Below are 10641 nucleotides of genomic sequence, written 5' to 3'. Positions count from 1 at the left end.
CTACCAGTCACCGGCCAGCTGCTGTGGCGACGACCAGGCAGTGGTTCGTTCAGGCCGAGTTCAACCACCAGAGCAGTGACAGAAATTACATCTGTGCATCAAGACCAAATACAGGAAAACCTACAAAGTACAGATTCAGTACATCAAGTCCAACATTGTGGTGTTCAGACTTCAGAGCTATGTTGAACAAAACATTGCACAGCTGCGCCCAAGCCAAGTGAAACCATAGATTCAGCACACTCTGGGTCTCTAGTCCGCTAATTGCTTGCTAGCTCCTGTCAAAATCTGGCGCACGAGCAGTGCATACAAGAACATGAAGACTAAAGCCCTCAAAGATGGTCAACACGCCTAGAGCATCTCATATGGATTTCGAACTTCAAAGTCCCGCCCAGCATTACAAAATCGCACGGCCAAAACTTGCAAGGAGGCAAACCTCATGCTCAATTGGCTGTTGGGCAATGATCCGAATGGCGGACCGGCGCTATGGGGGCTTATCTCTATTTAGGCATGACTTGGAAACACGACTTCTAATTCAACCAAGTGTGAACACGACTGAAGGATCTGAGATGGCTGTAATGCTTTGATACGCATGAAACAAACAGCATGCAGCAGCAGTACCACCATGGTTCGAATATATCTTCTTTCTGGGATATTGCAACTTATACTCTACATAATTCATCCAACTACATTAAATATTGGGAAACACACGATATATCTAGCAAGAACTGGACATAAGAAACTGGAGTCGCAGAAGCCACATGATGATGCTTTGGCGCCGATCATTTCAGTACCAGGCACTAGATGGCCAGTTAAACAGTTTGATCAGCTAAACTTCACTAGTGCTCTGCTCAATGTTCAGTTGCATGCCATCCATCTTCTAAATTACATACTCCAGCTTTTTGCAACAAATCTCGTTAGCAATCCTGGCACTGTAGTCACACTTCTCAAATGGCTGGTATTCACAAGCACTTTTTATTTCCTCGCGCAATGTAGTTTGAATTTCCTGATCCAGACACAATATACAGTTAATTTATCGTGCATGATTCATTGTGAATATATCGTGTCTAATAAAAATTCAATACCGAGAAAGCCATAGGAGTGCCCAGGATTAATAAGTTTACATATCTGGACAGTATTTAGGTCAGAACAGAATGTCCTTAAAAATCAGTTTCCAAATAATCCTGATTTTTGCGACAACAAAAGGAGCACAGAGAAACAGATAACATTACATAAAAGAATATTACTACGCCCTCCGATCCAAATTAATTGACGCAGCCTCTATACAATGTTGTATAGAGGTTGCATCAATTAATTCAGATCGGAGGGAGTATCTCGCATCAGAAGCAATTGTTTCAGTCGGCAAAGGTTTCAGATTTACATGCAATATACAGGCTTGGAAAACAATAATTAAGCATGTCAAACAACGTGGAGCAATTTTTCATGGAAACTGAAAGAAAAATTATCCAATGGAACTAGTAACTGATTTGCAGCTCACAACACTAGCACTCTAGCAACCAGAAGGCAATAAGCATTCACTTAAAAGGAATAAGGGGGACACACAAAAATAACAGTGCAACATGTGTAGTACTTCTATCTGCATCGGCGGCACGATACCTCACAAAGCAAGTCATGCTCCCATTGATAATGGAGAGTAATCCATAAGGAAGCAATTTAAAGAAAACTCCTCACACCTAATCAGGCATGTTCTGCTAGTAGACCTCCAAGATGTTTGTCAAGTGCGTAAAGAGCTAGTGAGCTACAATAAAACATAATTTCACATTGAAACCAGTGCCATGGCTTCAATCTGCTGAACCTTCTTTCCCGACCCCCTAATCAAATTTCTGTTCGTCCAAGGTTCGAACTTCAAAAATCCATCCCTTACGGCCTGACCACATGAAAATCAAATACAGGAAAAACCTACAGATTAGTGCAACAGGCCAACAGCGGTTCCCTCTGAAGATGAAGCAACCTACGCACTGCTGCATACGGAAATGTTCTTGTGCGACCACGCTTCAGGCCTTTCGACATGCCTCAAGTGACCGCGACCAATCCTAGAGCTAGAGTAACATTTTGTACAACCTCCTAGATCAATCACTGAAGTCGAACATTACGGTTTCCAGAGTATGTTGAACAAAGCATTGCGTAGTTGCGCCTGGGCTAAGTAAAAGTGTAAATTAACACATTGTGGTTTCCTAGTCTGGTAATTGCTTGCTAAGCTCCTGAGTCATGTCACGTTTGGCAATGAATAGTGCAAAGAAGAACATGAAGACCAAAAAGCTTGACGATAGCCAAAACATGCGGGCACTGGAGTCAAACTTCAAAGAACATGAAGAGTCACACGATAGTCAAACTTCAAAGTTCTGCCCATTATAAAATGGCATAGCCAAAACGTGCAACGAGGCAAACCTCATGGCTCCATTGGCCGTTGGGTAATGATCTGGATGGCAGACTTACACTATGGGGGTTTATCTCTATTTAGGTATGCCTTGAAAGTTATAGCCAATCTGACACTGCAAGGGTGTCAATGGTACAGAAGAAGTTTGAAATCAAGTAAATGGAAACACAACTGAAGGATCTGAAATAGCTGTAATGACGTGATATATATGAAATAAACAGCATATGCAGCACTAGTAGTTGAAATACATCTTCTTTCTCGGATATTGCAACTTATACCCTACATAATTCAATCACTACATTAAGCCATGGGACGCATGTGATATGTATAGCGAGAACGGAACATAAGATACTGGAGTTGGGGAAGCCACATGATGCTTTGGCACTAACCATTTCACTACCAAGCACTAGATAGCCAGTTAAATTAGCTAAACTTCATTGGTGCTGGGCTCAATGTTCAGTTGCATGGCATCCATCTTCTCAATCACATACTCCAGCTTTTTGCAACAAATCTCGTTAGCAATCCTTGCACTGTAGTCACACATCTCAAATGGCCGGTATTCACAAGCACTTTTTATTTCCTCACGCAATGTAGTTTGAATTTCCTGCTCCAGCCACAATATAGAATCAATTTATCATGCAACGTGTCAGAACAAAATTCAGAACTGAGAAAGTCATATGAATGTCATGGATTAATCGGTTCACAAAAGGCAAGTATTTTGGTGGAAAGAATGCATCATTGGGTTAGATCAGAATTTTACATGGCACCCTTAACGACCAGTTTCTGAAAAATCCTAATTTTACAACAACCAAAGGAGGATGCACACATGCAGACAACATTAAATACAAGGAACATTACTACTCCCTGAACGGAGGGAGTACTCCTAGTTGACATCAGAAGCACTTGTTTCAGTGAGCAAAGGTTCCAAGTTTTCGTGCAACATACAGGCATGAAAAATAATGGTTGAGCATGTCAACCAATATGGGGCAATGTGTTTCATGGAAACTAAAAGATAAATTGTCTAATGGAACTAACTCATTGTGGTTCAGAAACACTAGTACTCCAGCAATCAGAAGGCAATAAGCTCATATTAAAAGGAATAGGGTGGAGACACAAAAATAATAGTGCATCATGTCACACATGTTCTGCTAGTGTACCACCGAGATGCTTGCAGCAACAAGTGCGTAAAGAGCTATACTAAAACGTACTTTTATATTTAAAAGAATCCATCCATTCCCCCTGTTTAAGCCAGGAGCACGGGGCGAAAAGATCTGCGGACGGGGATGGTGGATGGATGAGGGGTACCTTCATGTAGAGCATGAACTCGCGGCAGTGGGCGACGACGGCCTCGCCGCGGGGACCCTGCGAGTTTCCCAGCTCCTCCATGACCGCCCCCGCCAGCTCCAGCACCCGCACTATCCGCTGCACAGGAACGAACAAACGCCTAGCCGCGTCAAGATTCAAGAACCTAATCGACAACCCAGAGAGATCGGGGGACCAAAGTGGTAAGGCGAGGGAGAGGGTGAGCGGCTAACCTTCTCGACGTGGTGGAGGCGCTCGAGCGAGCTGCTCTGGACAAGGGAAGACATCGCCGCGGGCGAGGACGGAGGCGGCGGGCTGGTCGTGGGGTGTGGCGGCGCCGGCCGACGGTGGGGAAGTCTGAGGTTTGGATCAGGGTGAGTTTTTTTTCCTGAGGAAAGCCGATGAGTGAGAGCCTGAGAGGGGCTCGCGGCGTGTTGGGCCGGCCTGTTAAGCCGTCCCAAGCGGCCGGGGGCGCCGCTATGCCACCAGTTGGGCCGGCCTAGGTGCGCGGAAAACAACAGCTCGTTTTTTTGTTGTTATTTTCACGTTTTTTGCTTTTTTTATACTTTCAAATATTCAGAACAAATATATTACAAAAATCACTGAACATAAAACATTTGAAAAATGTTGACAAAGCATTTGAAAAAAAGGTTTATCACGTATACGAGAAATGTATACAAAAAATAAAATGTTTATTGAACATATTGATCATGTATTTAAAAAACTTTAATCTAGCATTTGAAAAAGAAATTAAACAAGTGTTTAAAAACTGTACTAACATTTGTTCGAGAAAAATCTGCTCCACCCTGTCATATGCCTTCATCATATCCAATTTAACCGCACATTGTGGTTTCTTCCTCTTTCTCTTTCTGATTGCATGCACGCACTCATAGGTCACAAATACATTATCCGTGATTAAACGACCTGGCACAAAAGCACTTTATACCCCAGATATTAGAATTGGCAGTATAGACTTCAACCTGTTGGCCAACACCTTCGAAGCAATCTTATATAAGACACTGCAAAGACTAATTGGGTGGAATTGCGAGAGTAACTCCGGTGAGTTAACTTTCGGTATCATTACAATCACAGTAGCATTAAAAGCATCTGGTGCCGCCACTCCATCAAGAAAATCTCGGACAACTCTACACACATCCTCCTTCATAAGCGACCAGTGTCATTGATAAAGAGGGCTGGCAGCCCATCAGGACCCGGAGCCTTCGTTGGGCCCATTTGGAACAGCGCAACCTCGATCTCATCATCTGTAACGGGTGCCACAAGTTTCTGATTCATGCCCTCTGTAACTATGCTTGGAATATTATTCAGCAGTCCTTGGGCACCCACCGATCCTTCCGAGGTGAACAGTTCTTCATAGAACTTCGCTGCCATCTCACGCATCTCCTCATCTACCATGCATTTCGATCCATCCTCCCGGATCAGCGCACGCACCGTATTTTCCCTCTTCCTATGTGAAGCTCTTCCCTGGAAATATTTCGTGTTCATATCCCCCGCCGTTAGCTAGTCTACTCTCGATCTTTGGCGTTGCAGCACCTCCTCGCGCGCATAGACCTCCCTTAGTTGTTCTTCAATGTCCCTTGTGTCAGTTGAGTATCCGGTCCGCAACGCCCTGAACTTAGCATCATTTAATTGCACCTTCAGATGTTTTATATGGTTTCGGATCGAGCCAAAAACTACCTGTAACGCCCCGAGACCGATGCTCCAGTTGCCTTCCATTTATCTTAGTTGTTGCCGTGTGTTTATTTTTGTTTGTTGCATTATCATAATTGTTTTGCATATTGTATTCTACATGTTTATGCCATGATCATGTTGAGTGCCTTGTCGTGTGTTTGCTTCTTGCACCATGCTCATTTCACTTGTTATGTTGCATTATGCCTCTTGTCATTTATTGCATCATGATCATCATGTGGGTTGCATTCTTCATATTGGTGTATTGTTGTGTGTGCATCAGTCCTTGTTGTCTCTTCTCTCAAGCCATGCCCATGTATCATCACCTCCTTCTTCCTTCTTATTCCTTTATTTTTGCTAGTGCCATTTCTCCCTTCTCCTTTAATGTTCATTTATTTCCTGATGATCTTACTCCATGCCTTATACCTCTCTGTCAAATATCATCCTTTTTGGAGTTGTTTTGGTTGGGTTCAAAAATGGCTCAAGTTTGAATTTAATTCAAACTTGCATTATTTTTCTACCTCTAAAAATGTCCAAAGGAATTTTATCAAATAGAGTATAATTCCATGAGCATGAGGATACTCTTATATCTGCTAAATTCATCTCCTACCTCCCTGGCCTTTTCCTTTTCTTCAGCTGTGAATTCCAAATTTACAGAATTAAGAAGAAAAGGGAAAGCCCTCCTAGTGCAGCCACTTGGGCCTTTTCCCTCACCCGCAGCCCAACCAAGCCTAGCCGACAGCTCCAGCCCACCTCATTAGGCCCAGTCGGCCCCAACTCCATAACCCTAGCCCGACCCTCATCTCTCCTCTCGATCCCCATCTCCCTCCTGACCGCCGCCTCTCGCACACAGCCAGCGCAGGGAGCGAAAGCTCCTCCGTCGCGAGCCCTCCCGATCCCCTCCTGGTCGTGCTCCTTTGTCCGATCCCGCCACCCCGCTGCCATGTCCCGCGCGCCGCCGTCCTGACGAGCTCGTCGTCCGCCTCGCGACCCCGTCGCCGCCTCCTGCCGCCGGCGCCTCGAGGACCCGCGCCGAGACCCGCGGCTCCGCCGCCCACCCCGGACCTCACGACCTGCATCGGCCCCTGCTGCGCCCCTACATCGAGCGGCCAGAGCCGCACGTCGCAGGACCCCGTCCGCCTCTCCTCCCGTGCTCGATGCCACGGGCGCACACAAGGGTGCCTCCCATGCCCGCCGTTGGCCGCTGCTGCTTCGTCCGCGCACCAACAACCTCTCGCATCGAGCGCGCGACCCCGCGTCCCCGCCGGCTCCCGTCGCCCCTGCCTCGTCGGCCTCCATCAGCCACGATCACCCACGGCTCGTGTTCGTCCTCCACCTCGCCATCAAGTTCCATCGCCACCCGCACCTTGCCGCGCCGTGCCGGTGACAGCCGTCGCCGATGAGCTCCACCAGGAGCCCGTGTTCCCCTTGCTCTCCTACCCTGCCGGCGACCTCTCCTGTTTCGCCTTGCACGCGCCTGCTGCTCTTCGCGCCTCCTGCCCAACCGCTCCAGCGACCTAGATCGCTGTCGTCCTTGCCCTGCTGACCAGCCGCCCCTGCGTCCTGCACACCACTGCCCCGAGCGCCCCTGCCCTCGAGCACTGTTGACTTCGGTTACAGTCAAGTGTTCTGACCCGTTGCTGCCATTGCCTTGCATCCATCTGGCCCTGTTGTGTTCATGGAGCCACTGTACCATGGCCAAGACCGAGACCGGCAAGTCCGAAGACCCCAAGTACCACGACTACCCTCGAGGACGTTGGCTCCGTCAAGTTCGACTACAACTCGTGTACGACTACCGTCGCCGTGTACCACTACTTCCACTACCATGGACCTTGAAGACCCCGTGGACATCAAGTTCTTTGACGTGACCCCAAACATCTACGAAGTGTGTACAACTACGAAACGTGTACGACTACTTCCCCTATGACCCGTGAACGACTACTTCCCCTACGACCCGTGAACGACTACTTCCCTCGACGTTTTTGAACCGCCCCGAAATGCACGCTTCGAAGGTATAACCCCGAGATGACCACCCGTGAATGAATGCTTGTGTGTTGTATGAGTTGAACCGTATGTTTGCACCATGTCCAATTGATCCTTGCACGCTCCTCCTCGTTTGCCATGCCGTCGACCCGTGGGAACCCGGTAGCTGGGATCACCCCACCATCTTTTGCATGTTCCGCACATCCGCACACTGGCTCTTTTGCACCGATATCTCAATGAGTTATCGGATCATCGGAATGTTGTCGTGGCACCATTTTCGTTGTCATTGCCGTGGCACCTCTTTCGTTCCACCACGATGATAAATGCTTCATAACATGCTCATGTCAACATTTTCATAAAATTGCATAAAACTTGCACATGTCATCTGCATCATGATAACAACAATTAAAATGCTTAAATTGTTGTTTGCTTTAAAATTGCTAAATGACATGTGGGGATTACCGGAATTGTTGTTTGTTGTTCCGGCCTCATTTAAACTTGCCTAGATAGTTAGTTTACTTATGCTTCACCTCTTGCCCTGTTTAACAACATTTAATATTGTTTGGTAGCTTAATCGAGATTAAACTAAATATGTCCATGCGGTGTTTTGTCAATATGCAACTCGTTGCATATTGAGCTCCACTTAACTTGTAATGTTGTTTGTGCATATTGCCATGCCATGCCTCTTTAAACCGGACATGCATCATACTTGAATTGTGCATCATGCTGAAGGAAATATGCCCTAGAGGCAATAATAAAGTTATTATTTATTTCCTCATATCATGATAAATGTTTATTATTCATGCTAGAATTGTATTAACCGGAAACATGATACACGTGTGAATACATAGACAAATATAAAGTCACTAGTATGCCTCTACTTGACTAGCTCATTAATCAAAGATGGTTATGTTTCCTAACCATAGACATGTGTTGTCATTTGATTAATGGGATCACATCATTAGGAGAATGATGTGATTGACATGACTCATTCCGTTAGCCTAGCACTTGAACGTTTAGTATGTTGCTATTGCTTTCTTCATGACTTATACAAAGTTCCTGCAACTATGAGATTGTGCAACTCACGTTTACCGGAAGAACACTTTGTGTGCTACCAAACGTCACAACGTAACTGGGTGATTATAAAGGTGCTCTACAGGTGTTTCCGAAGGTACATGTTGGGTTGGCATAATTCGAGATTAGGTTTTGTCACTCCGATTGTCGGAGAGGTATCTCTGGGCCCTCTCGGTAATACTCATCACCTAAGCCTTGCAAGCATTGTAACTAATGAGTTAGTTATAAGATGATGTGTTACAGAACGAGTAAAGAGACTTGCCGGTAACGAGATTGAACTAGGTATTGGATACCGACGATCAAATCTCGGGCAAGTAACATACCGATGACAAAGGGAACAACGTATGTTGTTATGCGGTTTGACCGATAAAGATCTTCGTAGAATATGTAGGAACCAATATGGGCATCCAGGTTCCGCTATTGGTTATTGACCGAGAATAGTTCTAGGTCATGTCTACATAGTTCTCGAACCCGTAGGGTCCGCACGCTTAACGTTACGATGACAGTTTTATTATGAGTTTACAAGTTTTGATGTACCGAAGTTTGTTCGGAGTCCCGGATGTGATCACGGACATGACGAGGAGTCTCGAAATGGTCGAGACATAAAGATTGATATATTGGACGACTATATTCGGACACCGGAAGTGTTCCGGGTGATTTCGGAGAAAACCGGAGTGCCGGAGGGTTACCGGAACCCCCCCCCGGAGAGTTAATGGGCCACATGGGCCTTGGTGGGAAGAGAGAGGGGCGGCCAGGAAGGGCCGCGCGCCCCCTCTCCCTCTGGTCCGAATTGGACTAGGAGGGGGGGCGGCGCCCCCCTCTTTCCTTCCCCTCCTCTCCCCCTTCCTTCCCCTCCTAGTAGGAGTAGGAAAGGAGGAGTCCTACTCCTACTAGGAGGAGGACTCCTCCTCCTGGCGCGCCCAACAAGGGCCGGCCGGCCTCCCCCTCCCTCCTTTATATACGGGGGCAGGGGGCACCCCATAGACACACAAGTTGATCTACGGATCGTTCCTTAGCCGTGTGCGGTGCCCCCCTCCACCATATTCCACCTCGGTCATATCGTCGCGGAGTTTAGGCGAAGCCCTGCGCCGGTAGAACATCATCATCGTCACCACGCCGTCGTGCTGACGGAACTCATCCCCGAAGCTTTGCTGGATCGGAGCCCGGGGATCGTCATCGAGCTGAACGTGTGCTGAACTCGGAGGTGCCGTACGTTCGGTGCTTGGATCGGTCGGATCGTGAAGACGTACGACTACATCAACCGCGTTGTCATAACGCTTCCGCTTACGGTCTACGAGGGTACGTGGACGAACACTCTCCCCTCTCGTTGCTATGCCATCACCATGATCTTGCGTGTGCGTAGGAAATTTTTTGAAATTACTACGTTCCCCAACAGTGGCATCCGAGCCTGGTTTTATGCGTAGATGTCATATGCACGAGTAGAACACAAGTGAGTTGTGGGCGATACAAGTCATACTGCTTACCAGCATGTCATACTTTGGTTCGGCGGTATTGTGAGATGAAGCGGCCCGGACCGACATTACGCGTACGCTTACGCGAGACTGGTTTCACCGTTACGAGCACTCGTGCTTAAAGGTGGCTGGCGGGTGTCTGTCTCTCTCACTTTAGCTGAATCGAGTGTGGCTACGCCCGGTCCTTGCGAAGGTTAAAACAGCACCAACTTGACAAACTATCGTTGTGGTTTTTGATGCGTAGGTAAGAACGGTTCTTGCTAAGCCCGTAGCAGCCACGTAAAATTTGCAACAACAAAGTAGAGGACGTCTAACTTGTTTTTGCAGGGCATGTTGTGATGTGATATGGTCAAGACGTGATGCTATATTTTATTGTATGAGATGATCATGTTTTGTAACCGAAGTTATCGGCAACTGGCAGGAGCCATATGGTTGTCGCTTTATTGTATGAAATGCAAACGCCCTGTAATTGCTTTACTTTATCACTAAGCGGTAGCGATAGTCGTAGAAGCAATAGTTGGCGAGACGACAACGATGCTACGATGAAGATCAAGGTGTCGCGCCGGTGACGATGGTGATCATGACGGTGCTTCGGAGATGGAGATCACAAGCACAAGATGATGATGGCCATATCATATCACTTATATTGATTGCATGTGATGTTTATCCTTTATGCATCTTATCTTGCTTTGATTGACGGTAGCATTTTAAGATGATCTCTCACTAAAA

General features: G+C 46.8%; 1 protein-coding gene across 1 annotated transcript; it reads right to left on the bottom strand.

The window, feature by feature from the left end:
• Positions 1 to 623: 623 nt before the first annotated feature.
• LOC123161097 (mediator of RNA polymerase II transcription subunit 11) lies at positions 624 to 4099 on the bottom strand. The gene is made up of 4 exons (XM_044578951.1): positions 3931 to 4099; positions 3701 to 3817; positions 2785 to 2999; positions 624 to 1003 (listed from the first exon to the last, which is right to left on the bottom strand). The coding sequence occupies exons 1-3, from the start codon at positions 3982 to 3984 to the stop codon at positions 2823 to 2825; spliced, it is 348 nt and encodes a 115-aa protein (XP_044434886.1). The 5' UTR covers positions 3985 to 4099; the 3' UTR covers positions 624 to 1003; positions 2785 to 2822.
• Between the last annotated feature and the right edge of the window lie 6542 nt (positions 4100 to 10641).

The sequence above is a fragment of the Triticum aestivum genome, chromosome 7B (assembly GCF_018294505.1).
Source record: "Triticum aestivum cultivar Chinese Spring chromosome 7B, IWGSC CS RefSeq v2.1, whole genome shotgun sequence".
NCBI lineage: Eukaryota > Viridiplantae > Streptophyta > Magnoliopsida > Poales > Poaceae > Triticum > Triticum aestivum.
This window is presented reverse-complemented; position numbering and strand designations above follow the sequence as displayed.

What these genes read in the sequence shown, in the direction of transcription:
- LOC123161097 (XM_044578951.1), bottom strand. Translation starts at nt 3,984, where the DNA reads ATGTCTTCCCTTGTCCAGAGCAGCTCGCTCGAGCGCCTCCACCACGTC. An exon ending in GCCTCCACCACGTCGAGAAG is followed by an intron (nt 3,818 to 3,930) that starts GTTAGCCGCTCA and finishes GTTCCTGTGCAG; the next exon opens with CGGATAGTGCGGGTGCTGGA. An exon ending in AGTTCATGCTCTACATGAAG is followed by an intron (nt 3,000 to 3,700) that starts GTACCCCTCATC and finishes TGGCTGGAGCAG; the next exon opens with GAAATTCAAACTACATTGCG.